The 25,065-nt window shown below is 39.4% G+C and overlaps 1 protein-coding gene across 4 annotated transcripts; it reads left to right on the top strand.

Annotated features, from left to right (window-relative positions):
• Nucleotides 1-1,379: 1,379 nt before the first annotated feature.
• CCNL1 (cyclin L1) lies at nt 1,380-24,697 on the top strand. 4 transcript variants are annotated; one of them, XR_010840651.1, is made up of 12 exons: nt 1,380-2,388; nt 2,681-2,755; nt 3,259-3,368; nt 8,920-9,040; nt 10,072-10,136; nt 11,845-11,944; nt 12,068-12,172; nt 12,263-12,404; nt 12,649-12,760; nt 12,869-12,967; nt 15,065-15,283; nt 24,137-24,697. XR_010840651.1 is itself a non-coding variant. In XM_067033902.1 (11 exons), the coding sequence occupies exons 1-11, from the start codon at nt 2,086-2,088 to the stop codon at nt 15,078-15,080; spliced, it is 1,248 nt and encodes a 415-aa protein (XP_066890003.1). In that variant the 5' UTR covers nt 1,380-2,085; the 3' UTR covers nt 15,081-16,673. The 4 variants fall into 4 exon arrangements, 2 of the variants coding, with proteins under 2 accessions (XP_066890003.1, XP_058921577.1); XR_010840652.1 differs by lacking the exons at nt 15,065-15,283; nt 24,137-24,697 and adding exons at nt 10,375-11,491; nt 13,602-14,405; XM_067033902.1 differs by lacking the exon at nt 24,137-24,697 and having other exon boundaries at nt 15,065-16,673.
• The last annotated feature ends 368 nt before the right edge of the window (nt 24,698-25,065 follow it).

Raw genomic sequence — 25,065 nt, 5'->3', positions numbered from 1 at the left:
CAGCATATCATCAATTAGTTTTTAAAGATTTCAAAGTTTGTTAAAGCATTTTAAATCCCTCCTGAATATTGGAGAGCGAAGTTTCCCTGGAAGCAGCCTAGTCAGAAAGGTGAACATGACATGCAGAGAGGTCAGGTATCTCTATTGGAGCAATGTTTCTCAATCCTGGCTGAGCATTCCAATATCTGGAGGATGGGCAAAATTCAAGCACTGGCTGGGCCCACCCCAAATCAATAAAATCAACCCCTACAAGTAAGACTCAGGCATCAGTATGTTTTAAACAGCTCCTCTGGGGAATTCCCTGGCAGACCAGTGGTTAGGACTCTGTGCTTTCACTACCAAGGGCCTGGGTTCAATCCCTGGTCAGGGAACTAAGATTCCACAAGCCACCGTGGCTCGACCAAAAATAAATAAAAGCTCCTCTGAAGATCCTTACGTGCAGCCAGAGTTCAGAAATACTGATGTAAGATTGATTTAATGACTTTTTAAAAATGAGGTTTTTGAATTTTTTTTTTTTTTTTTTTTTTTTTTTTTGGCTGCATCGGGTCTTAGCTGTGGCACATGGGATCTTCGTTGTGGCATGCGGGATCTTTCGTTGTGGCACACAGGCTTCTCTCTAGCTGTGGCCAAATCCTCCAGAGCGTGAAGGCTCACAGGGTCTGTAGTTACAGCTCGGGCTCTAGTGCGCACGGGCTTAGTTGCCCTGCAGCACGTGGGATCTTAGTTCCTCACCCACGTCCCCTGCATTGGAAGGCAGATTCTTAAGCAGTGGACCACCAGGGAAGTCCCTTGAATATGTTTTGCTTTAGTGACGTCACTGACAAATATTTCAATGTATTCAAACTCCCTTTGTCCTATAGATCCAGGCTTCAATTTTCTATAATTAAACTAAGCCTTATAACTGAGCTATGTAAGAGAAAGGCAATGGGACTTCTCATCCCTGGCCGTCTCCGAGGTTCAGGCAAGGGACAAAAAAATGGCTGGAGTAAATCAAGATTTACTCCTTTTCCTCCCACTCTAGCTTCTAGTAGTCTGGATCAGTATCATTATTTTCACTTCAATTCTGAGGAAATTTGGAGAACTGCTAATATCACAGAGGGAAAAATATGTATACAAAGGAGATTTTATTTCTCCCATACTACCTAATTGGAGTAACCACGCAGGAATACATAGACCCCAGGCATAATCAAGTTACCTCTGTAAAGTCTCGGCCTAAGACTATTTTCGGAAACTAGGGATTTTCCAGATTAGCGAAACCTGTGGCGTTGTCACTGGCTCAGGCCTGAGTTTCGCAAGCGAAGCTGCTAAAGCAGCCGCCCTCCCAGCCAATACGAAGCCTTCGCCTTACTTCAAAACCCCTGTGAACCACACGCTCATCGGGGAGTTTTTTGTTTTTTTGGGGTGGGGGGCCGAAGTAGTTCACATTCCTGTTTTCTAAAAATACTGTAAAGCACCCTTCTCCAGATTCCTTGCGGGTCACTTTAAATTACAAGTTCGTCCGTACACGACATCGGAGTAGCCTCTTCCACCCGCCAATGTGGGCGAAGGTCGACCCAACGCCTCCCTTTGTGCTCGCCGAAACTGCGCCACCTAAATGCGAAAAGTTAGAGGAAGAGAGACGGGAGCACAGGGACGCACATTCTAGACAAGTTGTCAACGCGCAGGAGTTACAGTAAATTTTGCAGACTCGAACTTGGGGATAAGGTATCTTGTAAAGCTATCTTGTTCGCCTCCCTTATTATACTTGTGGTTAAAAATATTACAAACGAGGCGGCCTGGGCTTGTTTTAGGAAATAGATCACCTCCTCGACCACTCTGGAGGCCCATCGGAGAGGGAACCCAGGTCACCCGAGCGTCCCGCCGCTCCCGGGCCAGTGCAAGGTTGAGGCGCCGCGGGTCCAGTCGAGGCCTGAAGGGACTAGTTGGCGCACGCCGGAGGGGCGTGGTGACGTCAGGGCGGAAGCGCACGCTGCGTGAAGCGGCCGAGAACCCGGCGGTCACGGGAATATCCGTCGCGCCGAGGACGCTGGTTAGTCTCTCTCCGGGTTCCGGCTGCGTTGGGCGTGCGTGCAGCTCGTTGAGACCATGGCGTCCGGGCCTCACCCCGCCGCGACCGCTGCCGCCGCCGCCTCCTCGGCCGCCCCGAGCGCAGGCGGCTCCAGCTCCGGCACGACGACCACGACGACGACCACGACGGGAGGGATCCTAATCGGCGACCGCCTGTACTCGGAAGTTTCGCTCACCATCGACCACTCGCTGATTCCGGAGGAGCGTCTCTCGCCCACTCCGTCCATGCAGGACGGGCTCGACCTGCCCAGCGAGACGGACTTGCGCATCCTGGGCTGCGAGCTCATCCAGGCCGCCGGCATTCTCCTTCGGCTGCCGCAGGTCAGTGCTCCGGCCCCGGGCCGACCTGCTGCGCCTCCCTCTCCGCTGCGTCCCGGTACCGCCAGGTCCCGGCCGGGTTGGGGGTGTCCTCCTGGGGCTCTCCAGCCGCGAGTCGCAGCTGGAGCCCGGGCATGCCGAGAGTGGGAGGGCGCCGGGCGACGGGAGGACGGAGACGGGAGCTGTTCGCGGCGGGGAGGGGGAGGGGAGCGAGCGGCGGCGGCACAAAATGGCGGCGGCGCCTGGTGCGGGCCCGCCTGACCCCTGCGCTTCCGTTTTTCTCTCTTGTCTGCAGGTGGCGATGGCAACGGGGCAGGTGTTGTTTCATCGTTTTTTCTATTCCAAATCTTTCGTCAAGCACAGTTTCGAGGTAAGTAGAGCGGGGGCGGGTGAAAGGGGATTTTTTTTCATCCGGAAATGGGAAGGAGGGCGGACGTGGTGTCAGCAGCCAGTCTTTCCAGAAAGGGAGTGGTTAGTTTCAGGCCTTTGTATCTAGTTCTCACCCACCGGGAAGTAGGGACTTTAGGAAAGTGTTTTAGAACCAAAAGATGGATCCTGAGCCCAGGTGCACTGTTATCAAGAATTAGAATTTTCAACCAAATGCAAAATTTCCTGTGAGATTGAGCTTGGCTCTGTATTCACAAGGGGGATTAAGCAATAAAAAGAAAGCATTACACTAGCATAGCCGGTAACTCTATGGCTTAGAAATGTCAACTGCGATTTCATTTCACCAAAGGTCCTAAAGTTCCTAGCTATGTCTTAAAGTTTTTTCAACAAGTTAAGTTCCTTAGACTTTGAGAGGGGTACTTTTTTCTAGCAGTACTCTGTAGTGCCATAATCTAACAACTTTTTATTGGATCATGGTTTTTTCAGATTGTTGCCATGGCATGTATTAATCTTGCATCAAAAATCGAAGAAGCACCTAGAAGAATAAGAGATGTGATTAATGTATTTCATCATCTACGCCAGTTAAGAGGAAAAAGGTAAGATTGGCATTATTGAACACAGATCTCTTGATACTGCTGTGCTGTGCACCAATCATCAGATCAAAACATTCTTTCCTCTCAAATTAAAACCGATGCAAGGGAAAACTAACTTTAATTTAGGTGTTAAAATTCACATAGGAATACGCTGATACTTAATTTGAAAAATCACAATTAACCAGTTATCTAAAGTTTGTAGAGGCAGTTGCATTTATGGACATTCCTAACAGTGCTGTGAAGCCAGTCCTGTGGTTTAAGATTAAACAAGAAAGGGGATACGTTTGACTCAAGTGTGAGTGTATTCTGTAAGTTATTTTTCCCCTCCCTTCTCTGGAAGACTGAAGGCTGGAAGTGTAAACACTGCAGTTCAAGTTAATTCTGTGGCAAAATTTTGTGTAGATTGTTTTTCCACGGGAAGTCCCAGTTAATTCCTTACCAATTGAGGTTGGTTTTTGTTAGAATACTTCTCAACATTGAACTACGATATATCCTATAATACCGGATCTGAAAGGACTGCAGGATGATAAAGTTTGGAGTCAAAGGGATTAAACAGGTATTTTGTTTTGGTCAGATGACCGTCTCAGTGAGTGGATTGCATTTAGATAAGGCCCATTTATTTATCTGATCTTGTAAGAAAATAGAGACCAAAATAGTGTTGTCTTTTAGGTGTCGTGGATACCTGGTAACACTTCATGTGTTCGTGTGAGGCAGTACCAAAAAGTTTTAGTTGCAGTGTTTTTGTCTATAGATGATCTCTAGTATGTGCTACAAAAGAATATACTTGGTGTAGATTAGTTCTTGTGTTCACTTTTTAAGGAATTGTGATGTTAGGTAAACTTGTATTCAGTTTGAAAGGAAGCTAGTTATAAAAGGATTTTAAGTCATTTTGAGGTTGGGTAACGGTTAGTACCCAATTAGTATCTTACGTGAGTGGTCTTTATTTTCTGAGTCTGTAAGTTGGCAGTAATGGAATTGTTCAGAGACAAGCCAATAGTAACCTTAAAATCTGAAACATTAATACCCAGATAGTTTTCACAGCATTTTTCAGTTTTCTACATTCTTTATTCTGCCGTCGTTTGTCATTAACTGTAACCATTTCCAGGGATAGACTGATTTTTTTAGTTTTCATTTTAAAATGTCTTTTAGCTTCTTAGTTGAGGAATCCCTAAAAATTGCGAAGTTTTCAAATTGGTATTTAGCATGGTGTGAGCTAAAACTTATATTTAGATTTAAGTGATTCTTCAGGGTGTTTAAACAAAATGACACTAATAAAAAGGTTTTGTATCTTTCGTCAAAGGATTCTGTGTTTGCTTAAAGGAAATAGTTTTGTTAGTATTCTTTGGACTATTGAGTTAATTATTATCATTTATTATTATCTGCTTTGAAATTTTTCTTTGAGTAGTGTTCCTTGATTTCAGAGTAGGTCCTCTTAACTATAAAAACCTTGGAATTTAAAACATCTCACCTAATTTGACTGTCGTGTCTGATGTAACTGTGGTTTTTTTTTTTTTTTTTCCTTTTGGTCATTATCGCAGAGAAATTGTGTCTCAATCGTAGAAGTCTGATTATAGCATGAAATTTAAAAGGAGTTGTTAATTGCATGGAAGTCTTTTTTTTTTTTAAGGCAGGATGTAAAAGTGTTCTATGCATATTACAAGTTTACTCAGACAGGTAGCTTGTATATGTTATTAACTTCAACTCTTTTTTCCCTTGCAACCGACTATACAGCGACCAGCTACATTTACCAAAGCCTGGGTGATGTGGAGTGGTACATAGCGATGAAGCTGTCGTCATGGCAACAGTGAGTGAAGTATCGAAAATCCCCAAGGAGAAGCCAGTGCTCTGAGAATAGGTCACTGGAATCGGGGACTAACAGGTTGGCCACTGGTGAACCATTTAGAAAAACTCCTGTTTCTTGTTATAAGCGTTTGTCTTTGCTGTCCAAGTTATTAGAACGATAGTTTAGTAATTTTTTGCATAGGTTAATGTAATTAGAAAGTACTATCAATATCACAGTTTAGTTAGGTAAAGTTATATATCAGTTTGTCTTATGGTGCTGTTTAATTTATGAGTAACTTTAAATTGAAGTGTGATCTTGCTAATAACAGAGGCATCGTTTTTATAGACTTTAGGTCACTGTATTTAAGTCCTGACTACGTATTAGAATCACCAGAGGAGCTTTTAGAAAGAACTAACGCCCAAGCCCCATCCTGGATTTTTTTTTCTCTCTCTCTTCAATTTTTTGTAGTTTGAGAATGGTTTTTTAAGCTCAGAATAAATGGCTGAATTTTAAAAGTAAGATTGCTTTTTTTTTCAGTAGTTTCCAATTATAATTTGCTTTTGAGATGTAGCATACTCCCAGCAAATTAAGAGTTTTATGTAGTTTTAAGGCACCTACCTTCATACTATAAGGCTTCTCTAAAAGAAGACAAATATTCGAAGCCTGGTGCAACCCACTCATTGGTGAATATGGTGAGGTATTTTTAACATGCATATAGATCATAGATTAGAGTTGGGAGGGAAGAGATCTTGCCGTTTAGTCCAGCCTTCTGCAGTTTATTTTGGTGGCTCTAAAAGTGTTTGTTTAAACACTGCCAAAGAAAGAACGTTCTTTTGAGGTTGGAATTACAAATTTCTGTAGGTTGAGTAGCAGTCTGCCTTCTTGTAAACTGATCTCGTTTAAGTATAGTCTCTTAAAGAACTTGTTCTTCATTTTCTTGGTCCTTTGTACCACGTGAGTGAGACAAACCATGTTTGGATCTGCTCCTAAATTTGTTATGGTTGTATTTCAAGATCATGTTGAAGGAAAAATAGCTATTCTAAGAGACCAGATAATAAACATCAAATGACCAGAACCCAGAATTTCATACTAAGATTAAAATTAGAAAATACTTTTTTTCATATAAATTAATCTGAAAAATCTGACCAAGTTAAAAGCAGAGGAGGTAGGTAGAGTTAGGTTTGGGTATTTTTTGAGCATGAAAATTTTTTTCTGAACAGATGGTTTCTTTTAAAAACATTTTAAAATGTTACCTCTTCAGACTTTTATTTGAAAGGAAAGTTTACGTAATTGGGGAGGAAGAAATTCTAGTAAGCCTTAATTCAATTTGATGTACTTGTTACCATATAAGGTACTAGTTGATACTTTAAAGAAACCATTTGCTTAGGCAGTTTGTATCTTTTTTACTGCTGTTATATGGGGACACTTTTTTTTTTTTTTTTACTTCTGATACAAAATAGTCTTTGTTAGTAGTGTAAATTATATATTCATCGAGCCTTCTTTGATTTGTGAGGTAAAACCAGTTCTGAGCAAAAAGAAGGTATCAGATTATACACCTACAAAGTTAACTTTGAAGACTACAGGTAATAGTAGGCCTAAGCAATAAGCTGCATACTTAGTGGAATTATAGTAGATAGTAGTTTGGTTTCCTTAATTGGTTTAATGTTGGGATTTTGACACAAAAAAATGGGAAAGTAAAGATTGCGGCAGAATGGATGGGAAATAATTTGCGTAAGCAGAATTAATGATTAAACCTGATTTGGGACTAATAGCCATAATTCAAATGTTTAGTTGGTTGATTGCAAAAAAATGAATTTTAACAGAATTTGAAATCAACTCTTAAAGCAAGTTTAGTAAGAGGTATAATGAATTTGTTCAACAAAAGTGGGGAAAAAAATGAGACAAACTGCTTTTATAATAATTTTATAAGGATCCTAATGGTGCAGTTTACTGTTTGAGTTGCACGTTAAGGGTTAAGGTGATGCTCAACTATAACACCAGAGGTATTCTGTCTCCTAATGAATACCTGATGAAAGGGCCATCAGATAACTAGTCCATCAGTTAGTTTTAAGTAGATTTGACTTTTTTTTCCCAAATTTTCTGTTTTAACATCTGAAAAATCATAAACCTTAAGATCTTTGGAATATGTTTTCATACATACATTGTTTTCATTTGAGTTAAATTTGGTTTTTTTCCAAAGAACAGTGAACCTGTAGCCTATTTGTCCTGATAAAAATGGGTTCATTATTAGAAATCAGCTCCCTCCCCAATTGTTGGCCGCATTTCTCACACCTTTCAAAGCTGTAAGAAGAATTGAATTGAGTGAAGGCCATTTTAAATATTGTTAACATGCTATTTCCCACCTTGTCAGCTTTGCCAACTTTTGTCTTATATCCAACTTGATAGAAATCGTATAGTATAGAATAACTAAAAATACTTAAGCATTCTAGTTTTATAATTTGAAAAAGAAAGAATGGTAGCTGATTGTTTTCACTCTGGAAGCATATCACTACAGGGTAATGAAGCTTATTTCAGATTCTTTTCTGATCTTCAAATGGGTCTCTAGGTTTTTGGCTAACATGGGCTTAAATTTTTCTGGATTTGGTGTGCATGGTAAAATGAGTTATAAGTGGGGACAATGTTCAGAATGACTGTCTTTTAAAATGTTGTGTTCTGCCCAGGGCAAAAGCTCTTGAATCTTTTGGCTGAAAATGAATTGAGTATGGGGAAAAGTATTTAATTGTTCTACCCAGATACATACCTTATCAGGGTCTTAATAAAAACATATTTTTTGTTGGTTGGATCTAAGAATGTCTCAAATGAAGGACATTGGGATATTTTATAGGCTTTAAAGTGAAAGTCTAAGTCCTGACAGACTTCTCATTAAGACACTAGTTTTCAATTTTAAGACTTAAAGATGTTTTAGTTGAAAGCATTTTTCCCCAGAGCATTGAACCACTGATACATCACCTTCTGCATCATAACTTTTGAAGCTATCATAATTTAGTCTGGCACAGAGACCTTGAGTACTCTTCTAGTTCATTATGGTTGGTCTGCCCATCTCTTTTGCCATTGCATACTAAAGTTACTATCTAATAATGACAACTCTGACCAAGTTTTGGCCTGGTTTTTATTGATCACTTCGAATTTTAAATCTGATTTTTAAAACATTTCTTTGGTAATTGAGCTGAATCTATAGTTCCCAGATTATTTTCTTTAACAGAGATTCTTAGATCAGTTTATTTAAACAAATTGCCCATTTAGGGCAATCTGAATTAGCTACCCACTGTTTTTTCCCCTAATTTTAATTTTGGCCTTAAATTAGCCAAGAGTTGATATTTTATAAAATGAGTAAAATCACTATAATCTTACGAGGCCTTTATAATACGTATTTTCAAGAGCACATTAGTTTTGTTCCTGGAGACTGTGGAGACTAACGAGGTTTGTGGAAATAAATCAGGCCGTCTGTCACCTAATATATATACCTAAAATATCTGGATGAAAAAAATCAACAAGGATGTATCTAAGAGCATTAGAGTGAATTTTTTTCATTGTAGGGTTTTGTTAGTAAACTAGGAACTGAGTCTAGAAAGTATATATTTAATTAGCATAACTTGGACAGCACAAGATTAATGCTTTTAACTTGTTTGCAGGAGTTTAAAAAGCTGGTTTCTGTTGCCAATAGTTGGTTGGAAGGGAAAATGGAGATGCCACAAATAAAATTTTTTGGATGTGCAAAACAGTTTTGATTTTATTTCTTACGAACTATAGGACTCCAAGCCCCCTGATCCTTGATCAGAACTACATTAACACCAAAAATCAAGTTATCAAGGCAGAGAGGAGGGTGCTAAAGGAGTTGGGATTTTGTGTTCATGTCAAGCATCCCCATAAGGTGAGTTGTAGAATACAGAAATTACGTTCGTAAGTATTAGGGTTTTTCTTAAAATTTTATTTTACATGAATTTATATTTGGGAGTTGGTTGTAAACAACTTTTTGGATATTGATATTTATCAGTAAAATGGGAGTTGAAAAGACTTGGGTTCAAATCTTTACTCTTTATTTTGTTCTTTTTGCTTCTGAGGTAACCCAGTTTCCATACCTAGAAAACAGATATTTTTAGATATTAGCCAAGGAATAAATAATATGTGTATCTGCAGAAGTACATGACAGTATGCTACCCTGTTGCATGGTGAAATGCTGAGTGTGGCTGCTCACTTTTAGCATTATTGAATGTTCTTAGGTTTCTCCAGTGTCTCTTGGCTTCCATATGCTCAACATAAGCCGTAGTGCGATGGTTAAGAGAACAAGTGCTCTGGGGGCAGGACCATCTGCACATAGAAACTTGTTTCTGCCATTAGTTGTGTGACCTAGGTAGATATCTGTTTCTCAGATTCTACATCTCTAAAATTGTAAAATGAGAGTGATGATAATACAGGTCCAGAAAGATCAGAACTGAGGTAAACTCATTTATATGAGTTTTTAAATTTATCATACTTCAGTGTGATAAACTTCACTGTAGAAATATTAGTGTTTGATTACTTCCCCACTCTGAGTTGTATATAATATGTATCATACCCATTGTGTAACTTTAAAAACATAGCAGTCTCTAGGGTTTTTGTACCTTGGGAAATTAATGAAATAATCATTTCCTGTCACATAAAACTTAGATACTGTTCTTAACTGATTTAACTTCCATTTTTTTTCCTGCACAATTTTGGAACATTACGTCTCCATATGAACTCTAGTAGCATAATAACCTACATTGACTCTCAGGTACATCTTAGTTGGTCTGTATTATTTATACAGTTCGTAGAAGAATTAAAACTTGCACCTAACATTTTCAGTTACTTACGTTCATTGAACTCTGTACTCTGAAAGAACCACCAGTATGCTAAACTGAGTTTTTTTCCCTTGTCCTTCAGATCATTGTTATGTATTTACAAGTCTTAGAATGTGAACGTAATCAAACCCTGGTTCAAACTGCCTGGTAAGTTGCTTTTTTACATTTCTTTCCTAGCCAGGAAAACAGAAGCAGAAATAAAGTAAGTTTCATTTTCCCTTTCCAAAATAATGAGATGAGTTTGTTTTGGTGGTTTTTGTTTTTTTGTTTTTTAATGAAAAGGTAAATAATGCTTATTTCTGCTTCCTGTTTTCTTGGCTTGACTAATTACTTTTAATGGAGAACTCAATTTAACTTTGTTCTTTTTTCTACTCTTTAATTAAAGGGTAGTCCATGATGGTAAGTCATAGAACTCTGCCCTCTGCACTTCAGCCCATGACCTCAGGATGGCCTGATTGGCTGCCCTGCTCTCCAGCCAATCCAGTGCAAGCTCTCATCCGAGATTCACTGAAGTGGTCCATATCCATCTGGCAGCATCTTCTAGTTCTGTCGGGGTGTCAAAAGGATTTGTATATTTGCTTCTAGAAGTAACTCTTCAACATGCCTATGTATTTAATGTATACCTGTAACTATCAAAATGAATAGTTCATTTTTGATAGATTTGTTGTCCAGCCATTATGAATTAAATGATTTTTGTTAGGAGTTTGACTAGATTTCTATTTTTTTTGGTATGTATAGCATGAATTCTACCAATGGAGACGGCAGCTTAAAATGGCACCATTACCATACTTGATGAATTCATAGCTGCTGGGCTATTGGAGGCAATAGTATTAGAAGAAGTACTTTATTTTTAAGAGATGTTAATATTAACATAGCACTTTAGAACTTACTTTGTGTGATTTGCAGTGCTTATTTAAAGTTAAAACAAGGAGTTCGTGGTTCAGCCACAACTACTGTCTTAAGACTGTTGATGATGTGCAGTACTTAAGTGATGTAATTCTTATGTTCTGGACTTATGACTGCCATGGTTCTTTTTGGGCTCAATAAATATTAGTAATACTAGAAAAGTCTCATTACTTTTATAAAATGCATGACATTTTTTAATATATGTTCTATAAAAAACAGATTTTTAGCTGTTTTCATGGGTAAGGAATTTTAAGAAATAGTCTTTTAGTTTAACCTTTTGAACTATTTGTAAAATTTCTTTAATACTTTAGGAATTTTGTGGGGAGGGTTCACTAATATAAAAGTCCAGTAATTTATTAACTGAAGTAGTTACTGCTTTTATTTATAAGTCACAAAAAGGTATGTAAACAAGGCTGTTGTATGTGTTTTTTGCTCTTCACTTCCCAACCTAGGTTTTCTGAAGTAGCTTACTTAGCTTTCTTAATATAATTTGGTGAGTGCTTACTGAAAATGCCTTTTTTACCCCTCTCACAGTATTGAGTTTTTGAAAGAACTTGATTGACACTGCTTTTCATTGTGGATAAAGGAGAGAGATGGTCAGTAATTAATGGCTTGAAGTATTGTTGGAGTGGTTTATTTCTGAAACTAGTCATGTCAGAACTAACTTCCATTGCTTTTCATAGAAATGTTTTTAAAAACTTTACGTTCTATTTGGAATAATAAGGAATTATTTTAAAGGACTTTGCTTATATATAGGAGACATGAAGAATGATTCTAGTGTTAAATTCTTATCTCTTACTGATTTTTGAGTTAAGAATTGTTATATGCTAGAATATTGAAGATGAAAATATGAGAAGAAAAAAGAATAAAGTAGATTGAGTCTCCAATTTTATGTAAGCTTCAGAAGAACTGGTTTACATACAAAGCTTATGGTTGAAATATTTTTCAGGAATTATATGAATGACAGTCTTCGAACCAATGTATTTGTTCGATTTCAACCAGAGACTATAGCATGTGCTTGCATCTACCTTGCAGCTAGAGCTCTTCAGGTAGGTTATATATATAGCCTGATATATATATTCTATAGTCCTGTAGGATAAATCACAAGAAGTATCAGTTCTCCTAATAAAAACTGAAAATTTCATCTAAACTGTTGTGTTTTTATGGTTTAGATTCCATTGCCAACTCGTCCCCATTGGTTTCTTCTTTTTGGTACTACTGAAGAGGAGATCCAGGAAATCTGCATAGAAACTCTCAGGCTTTATACCAGAAAAAAGGTAATTCTGTTTACTAGTGTTTGTGTTAATATTTTGTCATTGCTAAGAATCTACACTTCTGAGAAATACTAACTCCACTTCCTTCAACAGCCAAACTATGAATTGCTGGAAAAAGAAGTAGAGAAAAGAAAAGTGGCCTTACAAGAAGCCAAATTAAAAGCAAAGGGATTGAATCCCGATGGAACTCCAGCCCTTTCAACCCTTGGTGGATTTTCTCCAGCCTCTAAACCATGTAAGATTAATTCAGGATTGAAATGACTTGAGTACTGAAGATGTATGGTTATTAGAAAGCTTTAGCACTTAACAGTTGCATAGAAACAAAGATGTTAAGAAACTATTACTGTTTTCTCTCATGACAGCCAGCTGAGGACTGACACTTGGATGGTATTTGGAGTCACATTTAGAAACAAAACTGGCACTCTGTAAAATCTAATAGTTAACATGCCTTATTATGTTTTGTTTTGTTTTGTTAACAGCATCACCAAGAGAAGTAAAAGCTGAAGAGAAGTCGCCGATCTCCATTAATGTGAAGACAGTCAAAAAAGAACCTGAGGATAGACAACAGGCTTCCAAAAGCCCTTATAATGGGTGAGTATACTTGAGTTAGAAAAATGGCCCGAGGAATCTTTTTATGCGTTTAATTTCTAACGTACTTAGTATGCAACTAAAATATTGTGTGGGGTTTTTCTTTTTAAGTGTAAGAAAAGACAGCAAGAGAAGTAGAAATAGCAGAAGTGCAAGTCGATCGAGGTCAAGAACACGATCACGTTCTAGATCACATACTCCAAGAAGACAGTAAGTAAATACTCTCTTAGGGAAAGCAGTCTTATTTGGAGTAAAGGTTCTGGCTTTTTAAAAAAATTGCACATAGACTATTTTCAAAGTTAGGCTAGATTTAGGCTTAATATGAGGTAAATTGTGAGAAATGAGTTTGTAAATACGCTCTGTAGGCATGTGGCTTTTTTGTTTTGTGGTGGTGTATGTAGGGCATATTCTGTTTTTGTCCACGTTTTGTGAAGTATAGGGCCTGGCTGACCACTTAATTAATAACTAATAATCAGGACAGCCATAGCCAGAGAATCTTCGCTAATTAGCTTTATAATTAGATGGCTAGCTACTTATGGCTCTTCAGTGGTTCTTTTGAGCATGTGGGAGATAATTCAATAAATAGCTATCTAGGGCACTAAAAATTAATTACTCCCCTCCTTGGAATATAGACATATAGTAAATTTGTTCAAGATTTGTCTGATTCGTGAACAGGCTGGAGGAGAGGTAGCAAGGGGTGGGGAAGTACAATAAAAGTCTTCAGTCTGGCCTGTTACTGACACCATTCAATAGTTTTGTTTTGAACCTGCTATGATGAGCACCACCAAAACTAATCCGTCCCCAGTAGAAACTGAATCTAAACATCAAATTTTTATTATCTAAGTTATAATAATAGGCGGAGTCGATCTGGAACATACAGCTCGAGATCAAGAAGCAGGTCCCGCAGTCACAGTGAAAGCCCAAGAAGACATCATAATCATGGTTCTCCTCACCTTAAAGCCAAGCATACCAGAGATGATTTAAAAAGTTCAAATAGACATGGTCATAAAAGGAAAAAGTCTCGTTCTCGATCTCAGAGCAAGTCTCGGGATCACTCAGACGCTGTCAAGAAACACAGGCATGAAAGGGGACACCATAGGGACAGGCGTGAGAGATCTCGCTCCTTTGAGAGGTCTCACAAAGGCAAGCACCATGGTGGCAGTCGCTCAGGACATGGCAGGCACAGGCGCTGACTTTCTTCCTTTGAGCCTGCATCAACTTCTGATTTTCGCTATCTACAGTGTGATGTATGGACTCATAATTGAAACAAACATTAAAAGCAAACTGATTAGGATTTGATTTCTTAAAATACTCTAGGTCTCTAGAAACACTGAGGACATTTTCTTTTGAAAAGAACTATGGTTTTTTTTTGGGTTTTTTTTTTGCACATAAAATGCCCTAGCAGTATCTAATTGAAAACCATTGTCAGGTTCAATTGTAATTATTATAGTTGTGTATTGTTTATTGCTATAAGAACTGGAGAGTGAATTCTGTAAAAATGTATCTTATTTTTATACAGATGAAATTGCAGACACTGTTCTATTTAAGTGGTTATTTGTTTAAATGATGGTGAATACTTTCTTAACACTGGTTTGTCTGCATGTGTAAAGATTTTTACAAGGAAATAAAACACAAATCTTGTTTTTCTAAACAGCTTCATACATCTTATTTAAATAAATTATTGAGAAAAATTTTAATAGTAAAATGGCTGTACTGATTTTCTGACAGACCTGTTCTTTCCTCCGTTACATAAAGTTGGAGATTATTAAAATGTAATTCTTACCTGCATTGGGAGCTATCGTAGAAATCTTCTCTGTGTATATGGAAAAAGCAAATGGGTGTGGCCCAACAGTGTAACATTAAATGTTTTATTATAGCATGAAACTAAGTCAAAACTTGATTTGCACATAAATGGCACCATAAGGTTATTTTAAGTCGGTTTTAAGTACTATTGCAAAGGTGAGCAAACCAGAACTTTCAACATGACAGCAAATTAGAGACAACTATTGAACGTTAACATTTTTCTTGAGGTATTTAGTGACGCTTTTTATCTAAGCTAGGAGAACTAAGTAATAAGGTGAGCTGCCCACCCCCCCAGGCTGGCTGTTAAAGTCAAGTCTGACCACAAAGAAAAAAAGCCAGAAGTCATAGCCAAAATAATATTTTTAGAATTATTCACATGGAGTTATTTCCCCAATATTTTAGAAGTCAATTTAGAGATCATAAAGGCCATAATAAATATTGCTTTATAGTTAAAATTTTCCATTAAAATTTTTACCCATCTTGATTACTTACCTTGTCCACTAGACTTGGCTCCAAATGACTTGTTGCTGTTTCAAAAAATCAAATACACCCACAAAGAGATGAAGATTCACTGCCACTAAGGATGTTTAAAAAGAATAGTTACAGCTTCTGAAGAGGATTCCAAAGATTTCTGAACACGTTTCAGCAATGGCGGGCAGTGGGGCTGGAAAAAGTAGAAAGCCTCACAGGGAGACAAGATTCACTTGGATATAAAAATGTCGGGTATGATACTTAATCAGTTACATTTCTGACTATAAAGACTAACATGGCCTAGTATGAATGAGCAACTTCTGGAAGGATAAACAGTTATTTAAAGTGTTCTTTCTACATGTGCTTTTATGATACAGTTGCTGAACTGTATTTGTGCAGAGCTTAAACTGCCTCTAGTTTCTTTCCTTTACAAGACTGGCATGAAGAAAGGCACAGGCAAATGTCAAGGCCCTGTTTAACAAATTAATCCTGAATTCCTAATAGTGTAGAAATTTTTACCTAGCCTATCCTTGTTTGGAAATAGTACGCGGGTGAAGGGGTTTTGTGAAGATGGAGGATATGGAGGATACATCTGCGTGTGAGGTGAGGGTTGCATGTCAGACGTTGCTTTGGGGTGATAACTTTTCCTTGTGTCCTCATTTTAGTCTTGTGCTTTACTGAATCAGTTTTCTAGGTTGTCAAGAGCGTGACAACCTTACGCTGCTGTACCCAAATTGAAAAACTTAATTTTCAGACTTACCGGGAAAGTCGGGTACCCACCTCTTGGCTCTGAAAGTGATGATCAATTCTAGGTCAGGCAAGGTTGTTTATACCTCACCAACTCACCATTCCACCTCCCACCCTTACTTGGAAGAAAATTCCAGACAAATGATTTCATCACGTTATTTCAGTCCAAAAGGTAAGGACTTTTTAAACGTCCATAATATTTTTGTTATACTTAGAGTAATAGTAATGTCTTAGTATTCAGATTTCCCTTACTATCTCATTTGTTTTTATAATTGGTTTGTTCAAACAAGGTCTATATTTGGTTTAAATCACAGATTGTCCATCTTTTTTTTCCTTGAAATTTAAAGAAATTGGGTCATTTGTCTTGGAATTTTCCATATTCTGGGTTGGCTGATTGTAACCCTATGGTGTCCCTGAACACATTTTTCTGTCCTTGTAGATCTCAAGGCTTGGTAACTTTAATTTTTTTACTGAAGTTCAGAAGTCTGGGAACCCAGGCTATGTGTTATTCTGAAACGTACTAAATTACGGCCTCATTCACCAGGTATCTCACCAAGTTCCTGATGTTAATACATTACTGCTTGTGCCTCAACAGCCTTGTATGTATGCGCCCCATTTGTGTCTGTCCGCTCACCTTTGTTTTCTGCTGCAGCTGTAAATCTACAAATAAGATGTTTAGTATTCGTGCTAATGATTCTTAAGACAAGCCCTTTCATGGGGAAAGTCGAGTACCCACCTCTTGGCTCCAAAAGTAATGATCAATTCTAGGTCCAGCCTTGATCCCCTCGTGTCCCTTAGAGTGGCCACTCCTGTAGCTGGAAGACACAGTTTGACTTTGTAACCATTTGAACTTTGTCCATTTCTGGAATAAAAGGAACATGGGCTTCCATGTCAACTCTGCATTCAAGTTATTCCTCTTCTAAGGTGATGTGGCAAGTTATTTAACCTCTTGTCTGCAAACTGGCCCTTACCTCCCAGCATTGTGCACAGTATGTGTGTTAAGACATAAGGGGGTTCTATTTTTAACCCTGCAACCCAAACAATTCATGTTAGAAAGCACCTAACTACTTAGAGAAGTTTGAATTCTACATTTTCTATGAACACAGTTCAAAATACAGCTATTTCAGAATGCTGCCTTACTGAGATTAGCTCTGAATCTGAACAGTACAAGATTTTAATAATTAAAGCATGAAATAAACACCAGCCTCCTTGATTCCAGCTGTCCTCTTGACCCTTCTGCTTTTGCCACCTCTGCTCAGGATAATTCTAACCTAGTTCTAAGGACAGGAAATTCCTACCCTGCCTGGTTCTATGTCATCAAATTCCTTTCCTCTATCAACTGTCATCTCAATAGTAGGTGTAATAGCATTTCTATCGGTACGTCTTTGCCACGGTCCTTCAAACAGTAGCTAATGATGTATTGGAAACATTAATCCCATGTTGTTCTAATACATAAAACTTGCAGTGGTTTCTCATTTCACTCTACAAACCCCTGACTCCAACTGTATGTGATCTGACCCCTGCCAGCCTCTTCCTGATCAACCAACCTCTCCTCTTCCTCAAATGTGCACATCTATTCCTGGTCCTTCCCACTTGCTGTCCTCCCTGCTTGGGATGCTTTTCTTCCATATCTTGTGTGATAGGCTTCATTCAGGTCCCCTCTCCAGAGTCATCTCTCCAGAAATAAGCCCCTCTTGACAACCCCCATCAACATTCTATTCCTTGCTAACATTAACTTTTTCATAATGCTCGCCACTATCTGAAATTACCTTATTTTACTTTATCATTGACTCTCTTATTAGAATATAAGCTTCAAGAGAGCAGCAGAAATGTGATTTATTCATTACCGTATGGCCCTTACCTAATCCTACAACAGTGCTTGGCCTGCACTAGGATATGCAATAAATAATGAGGAATGAATGAATTTCACATACACTGATTTGCTGAATGGGACTTTTAAGCCCTCATCTTTCAAGTTTGAGTGCATGTTCTTATTCCAACTGCCTTTCAGTGAATGTGTATATTCCTTTCACCAGGTTCTAGGGTCCTGGAGCTCACAGACAAAAGGGGGCAGATAGATAAAACTACAGCCCAGGGGTAGCCAATTAGTGGGCCATGGGCCGAATCTCAGCTTGCTACCGGTATTTGGTTTGTGCAATGTTTGTTTTAGTGAACTAGCTGCTAACATTTTTTAATTGGAAATACATAAAAACCTAGACCTCCAACTTTTTTTAAAAATTAGAATACATGAGATCTACAATCCCTCAAGGCAACAATTGATTAGCACCAAGCAGCCCTCTGGTTGGGGTGTGCACACTACAGTGTGTTACAGTTCTGTCTACTCCCTCTCAATTGCAACAGCGAAGCAGGTATCAGTTTGCATTTATCACTGTGTGGATGGTGGTACCGTTCTTGGATCCTATGCCTTTTGCTCACTGATGTTATCTGCCTGAACCTTGCAGTAGACCCCCGACATCTCGAAAGATATCCAAGACCTATATGAATCCCCACATCTGTGAATGTGGCATTGTTTGTATAGGCTCCTGGGTCAGTTGAAAATCAGATTGTTTACTGTGCCCAACATTTCTCCACTAGTTAACCCGCAGTATAATGTGGTTTACCTTTTCAAACTGGAATTCCTCACTCGAGTGGCTTCATTGCTGGAGCACTTATAGAAAAATTCCACAAGTGGATTCTTCCTGGTTCTACATAGAGCATATGACACATCGGATCTTTGAACAGAGTACGAGGCACACCATCACGCTAAGCTGCCCGAGGCTCAGTATTCCACCCTAAATTACAAAACTGATTTTCCGCTCAAAGTATATTCTTTTTTGGGGCTTTTTCAAATAAACCAAGTTTCATTCATTGGACAATATCACACACACATGTATGTATATACACATATATATGGGGGGTGGTATAGTTGATGTAGTTTCAGGTGTACAACACAGTGATTCACAATTTTTAAAGGTTACGTTCCATTTGTACTTATAAAATACTGGCTATATTCCCTGTGTTGTACAATATATCCTTGTAGCTTACTTAGTTTATACATAATAGTTGGTACTTCTTAATCCGCTGCCCGTCTTGCCTCTTCCCCCTTCCCTCTCCCCACTGGTAACCACTAGTTTATTCTCTACATCTGTGAAGCTTTTTTGTTATACTCACTAGTTTTTTTAGATTCCACATGTAAGTGATATACAGTATTTGTCTTCCTCTGACTTATCTCACTTAGCATAATACCCTCCAAGTCCATCCATGTTGTAAATGGCAAGATTTCATTCTTTTTATGGCTGAGTAGTATTCCATTGTGTGTGTGTGTGTGTGTGTGTATATATATATATATATATATATATATATATATATTTATGTCACATCTTCTTTATCCATTCATCTGTTGATGGACACATGTTGCTTCCATGTCTTGGCTATTGTAAATAATGCTGCTGTGAACACTGGGGTGCATATATCTTTTCAAATTAATGGTTTCATTTTCTTCAGATACATGCCCAGGAGTGGAATTGCTGGATCATGTGGTAGTTCTATTTTCAGGTTTTGAGGAACCTCTATAATGTTTTCTACAGTGGCTGCACCAATTTACATTCCTACCAATACTGTACAAGGGTTCCCTTTTCTCCACATCCTCCTCAGCATTTATTTGCAGTCTTTTTGTTGTAGCAGACAACTTTTTTTTTTTTTTTTTTTTTTTTTTTTTTTTTTTTTTTTTTTTTTGCGGTACGCGGACCTCTCACTGTTGTGGCCTCTCCCGTTGTGGAGAACAGGCTCCGGACACGCAGGCTCAGCGGCCATGGCTCACGGGCCCAGCTGCTCCGCGGCATGTGGGATCTTCCCGGACCGGGGCACGAACCCGTGTCCCCTGCATCGGCAGGCGGATTCTCAACCACTGCGCCACCAGGGAAGCCCTTCAGACTACATTTTATACACGATTGAAAGTGAGAGTCAGCAAACTTCAGTCAAATTGCAAATGTCAAGTTTCTACTGTAATTGCATATACACCTGATGATAGCTTTCATGATAGGTTTCTACCTAGAGGAATAGGGCAGCGAAAGTCTTGATGCTCAGGTATGTGGCAGATAACCTGCATATAATTAATACCTGCTTGCAGGATACTTGCTATCTGGGTGGAGACAAACAATTTTTTTAAAAGCCAAGTAACATCCAAAGTAATCCTGAGTATATTTTAGGTCCAAGCAAGCAGTACACTGAGGGCTGAGTTCAAGAAGGAAGAGAGGGGCTTCCCTGGTGGCGCAATGGTTGAGAATCCGCCTGCCGATGCAGGGGTCACAGGTTCGTGCCCTGGTCCGGGAAGATCCCACATGCCGCAGAGCGGCTGGGCCCGTGAGCCATGGCCACTGAGCCTGTGCATCTGGAGCCTGTGCTCCGCAACGGGAGAGACCACAACAATGAGAGGCCCGCGTACCACAAAAAAAAAAAAAAAAAAAAAGGAAGAGGAACCGCTGTGGCCTAGGCGCCTTGGAAAGTTCATAGAGGATAAGGGAGCATGGGCTGGGCCTAGGATGGGAAGGATTTAAAAGGATAAGAAGGAAGAGGCAGTACAACCTCGAGGCAAGATTCGAGTTATAGACTCAGGGCAGCTTAGAGTGTGCCCAAGAGGGCACACTAGGCTCTGACAGGAGGGGCTCATGTGAGGCATAATGAACTAATATTGGAGCAGAAATGGTGAGGCTTATGGAGTCACACTGCCCAGGGTCTGCTGTCTAATTTTGCACATACTACTTAACCCCTCTAAGCTTCCATTTCCCAGCCGTGAATTAGTCGTTGAACCGGCTGTATTCAGATAAGCATTAAAGGAATTGTGCATATAATATACTTAGTGCAGTGTTAGGCTTGTAGTAAGTGTTAAATAAATAATGGTATTATCATTATTAACATCATCAGAGGCTTGGGGATGCCAGAATAAGGTGCCTTGTAGACCGGAGAGCCGTTTTAAGCAGATGGGTGGCTATTATTTTCCTAAGATTGCCCCAACAAATTACTACAAACTTGATGACTTAAAACAAATGTCTTCCTCCTCACAGTTCTGGAGGCTAGAAGACTGGAATCAAGGTGTCAGCAGGACCATGCTCCCTCCGAAGACTCTAGGGAAGAATCCTTCCTAGATTCTTCTGGCAATCCTTGGCTTGTAGCTGTGTCACTGCATTCTCTGCCTCCGTCTTCACATGGCTTTTTTCTCTGTATGTGTCCTCTTCTCATAAGGACACCAGTCATTAGATTTAGGGCCCACCGTAATCTAGCATGACCTCATTGTAACTAATTACATCTGCCAAGACACTATGTCCAAATAAGGTCACATTCTAAGGTTCTACATGGATGTGAATTTTGGGGGGACACTATTCAACTCACTACAGGGACATAAGAAAAAAAATGTTGAAAGAAATTGGAAACACTTTAAAAAACATTTTCATTTTGAAATAATTTTAGACATAAAAAAGTTGGCAAAAATACTACAAAGAATTCCTATATATCCTTCACCCAGGTTTCCCAAATATTAACGTTACCACACTTGCTTTATCACTCTCTCCCTCATACACACATGTGTATGTGTATGTAATGGATCTGATATTTTTGAGAGGAAGTTGTTACAGTCATGATGTCCCTTTACCTGTAAGTATCTCAGTGCATACTCCCTTAAAAAAAAGGACATTTCTCTTACATAGTCACAATATAATTATCAAAGTCAGGAAATTAACTTAATTGATCCCAAACTATAATCACTGACATTTTTCAAATATTGCCAATTTTCCTACCAATGTCCTTTTCCTGGTCCAGGATCCAATTTAGAATCACACGATGCCTTTAGTCCTTTCATCTGCAACAGTTCCTGTCTGTCTTTCATCACTTTGACATTTTTGTTTGGGGGAGATTTGTTTTATTTTTCCCAATATGATAGTTTGATAAATTTCAAATCTTTAAGGAAAATTGTAAGAGTAGTACAAGCACTACCCTTCTATTCATTACCTAAGATTCATTAATAGTTGATGTTTTGCTACACTTGCTTCGTATCTCTATGTATCTCTGTGTAGACACATATTTTTCATTTTCTTTTCTGAACGATTTGAGTTACTTCACCCCTAAATACCTTCACATGTAACACCCAAGATCAAGGACATTAGCCTACATAGCCACAATACAACTGTGCTCATGGTCAGGAAATTTAAACACTGATATGTGATACACAGTTTATGTTTCAATTCTTCAGACAGTTGTAGTAATGTCCTGTATAACTGTGGGTTGGTTGTTTGATCCAGGATCCAATCAAAGATTATCTATTGTATTTCGTTGAGTATCTCTTAGGCCACATTAATCTAGAAAATTCCCTGTGATTAGATTCATGTTAAACAGTTTTGTGAAGCATACATACTATATAGATGATTGCATATTCTCAGTGTATCACTAAGAGGGCACATGTCAATTCGTCCTACTATCGGTGATGTTAAATTTGATCACTTGACCGAGATGGTGTCTACCAGATTTCTTCACTGTAAAGGTATCTTTAACCTGTACTCTGTGGGGTTATACATGAAGACTGAGTCCTGTTCCTTGAGAGTTTTTACCAGTGGCTTTACCATCCATTCATGGCCTTGGCTGGAGAATGATTTTTCCAATTCTAGCTTGTTTAAACATTTATTCTTCTGAAAAGAAGAGCTTTCCCTTCACCTCTTCAATTTTTTTTTTTTCCTCTGGGTTGGGTCTTTGCTGCTATACATGGACTTTCTCTAGTTGTGGCGAGCGGGGGCTACTCTTTGTTGTGGTTGGTGCACGGGCTTCTCATTGCCGTGGCTTCTCTTGTTGCGGAGCTTGGGCTCTAGGGCACAGGCTCAGTAGTTGTGGTGCACGGGCTTAGTTGCTCTGCTGCATGTGGGATCTTACCAGGCCAGGGCTCAATCCTGTGTCACCCTGCACCGGCAGGCAGATTCTTAACCACTGTGCCACCAGGGAAGCCCCTCCACCTCCTTAATTTTTTAAAGTATCTATGGATTCATAGATTTTTAAAATTCAATGTGTTATAATTCATTCCTATCATTATTCATTATGATGTTGAAATCATGCCAAATTAGGCCAGTGGAAGCTCCTTTGACCTTTCAATATGCCCCCATTTGTTTTGGGGCATTACATTACTTTCTTGTACAACAAGATTATCCAGGCTCACCCGGTACTTTTTCTGCTTTCAACCTGGGAATGAGCCACTCCTCTAAGAAGTATAGGTTCCTTTAAGTGAGGGACCAAATTCTGGCTATTGGGGTGTCATTGTTTCTACACCTTTTTGTATGAAACTTCTGATTCCAATCCATCACTATAAGATTCTTTCCCTCTCCCCCACCCCCCACCCGGTCTAAAACAGTGGTTTTGTAGAATGTCCCTTAATTGGGGATTTTCCAGTATTTCCTTGTGGTTAGATCTGGGTTTTGATGCAGCAGAAGTGAGTGTCCTCTCAGTGCACCCTCTTAGGAGGCATATCATGTCCATTTGTGCCATTACTGATGGTGTCAGCTTTGATCATTGTGTTAAGGTAGTGTCTGCCAGTGTTCTCTACTTAAATGTTACTATTTTTACCTTTGTAATTAATCAGATACTTTAAGATCATATATTTTCATCATAATTCTGCCTGCTAACTTTAGCATCCATTGATGATTTTTGCCAGAAACATTTACTGAAAATAATTTTCTGGGACTTCCTTGGTGGACCAGTGGGTAAGGCTCTGCGCTCCCAATGCAGGGGGCCTGGGTTCGATCCCTGGTCAGGGAACTAGATCCCGCATGGATACCACAACTAAGAGTTTGCATGCCGCAACTAAAACATCCTGCATGCCGCAACTAAGACCAGGCGCAGCCAAAATAAATAAAATAATTTTCTAATTCTATAACATCATCCCTTCTACATGTATTAGTTAGAGTCTCACTGGAAGGAAGAGCATTTCTTCATTTGTAAATGGACTAATTTTGTGGGTTGTAATTCATTACTATCGTTATGTATTTTGTTGTTCAAATTATCCCAAATGTGGCCAATGGGAACCCCCTTAAGCTTTGAGATGAACATTTTAAAACTTTTCTTCACATGTGTGATTTACTGAACGATTCCACCATTTGTACATTCTCTGGAAGTGTAAAGAAGTTCTCGGGCTTTCTCATCAGCACTGGCTTTAGAGGGGATGAAGTGACTTTTGAAGGTCAAGATGCCTACAGTGCCAGTTCTTAGGGCTTCACATGGCTGAAATTTCCGGAACAACTGTCCTTCAGTCCAGGACAACCTCCCTCCCTCACGGATTATAATATAATAGTTTCCGTACTCTGACAATCTGTTCTTTCCCGACAGGGGCCTTTTAGTTTGCAGTACGAGGTAGTAATAAGCACTACCGCCACTAGAGGTCACTGTTTGGCTGGAGGCGCTGGAAGATCTCTCTCATCAGCTGACTCGTAAGCCTTATTCTGAACACAATAAGGACTTGTCTGTTTTCAAAGGAGCAGCAGTATCTTTAGACATGTCCACTTAAGCCTCATTTGGGCGCTTAATCAGACTTGAACCCTTGATAACAACTCTAAGAGTATATGACTTTGCTAAGTTCTGCTGGCAGAAGAATAGACAGCAACCCCAATATATATGTGCTCCGAGTTCCAGGTGCCGTTCTAGTTCACATATAGTAACTCATTAAGCATCTTTCAAAAACCCTGTGGTGGTGGGGAACCCACGAGGAGGTGACTTCACCCAGCTTACTAGCTGGTTGAGCCAGGATTCAACCCGAAATGGTTTGTTCATGTACTTACCCACGGTACTGTGTATCCACCTGCACGGCTTTGCTAAAGTCCCATTCTGATCTCATCTTTCCATGTCAAGCCTGGAATCACTGGCCTCTTTATAAACCGCTCACAGAATGAGATTTGAAATTGTCGAGTCTTTCATAGCCTGGCAGTGGATGCCGCTCACCTGCTGTGCCCTGGGAGCTCGTCCAGCAGTCGTGCCCTGGCCCACACCTCAGCCCAGCCTGCCTTCGTGGCGGCAAGCTGGCCAGTCTTGGGGTTGCTCCCAGTAACCCTGTGGCCCTGTTTAGTGTCATGCCCAGAGTATCCGAGGCCACCAGCTTTCCCCCACTTGGCCCTTTCTTCCTAGAAGCAGTAGCAGCCTGCTTTGGAAGCTGCTTCAAATTAAGCCCAAAGAGAGATACCTGATAAGGTCTGAGGTCTTTCCTCCTTGGCAGTGGGTGGTGGAAGGGTCATGGGTTCTGGAGTTAGACCAGCCTGCATTAG

This window comes from Kogia breviceps, chromosome 5 (genome assembly GCF_026419965.1).
Source record: "Kogia breviceps isolate mKogBre1 chromosome 5, mKogBre1 haplotype 1, whole genome shotgun sequence".
In the NCBI taxonomy this organism is placed as follows: domain Eukaryota; kingdom Metazoa; phylum Chordata; class Mammalia; order Artiodactyla; family Physeteridae; genus Kogia; species Kogia breviceps.
This window is presented reverse-complemented; position numbering and strand designations above follow the sequence as displayed.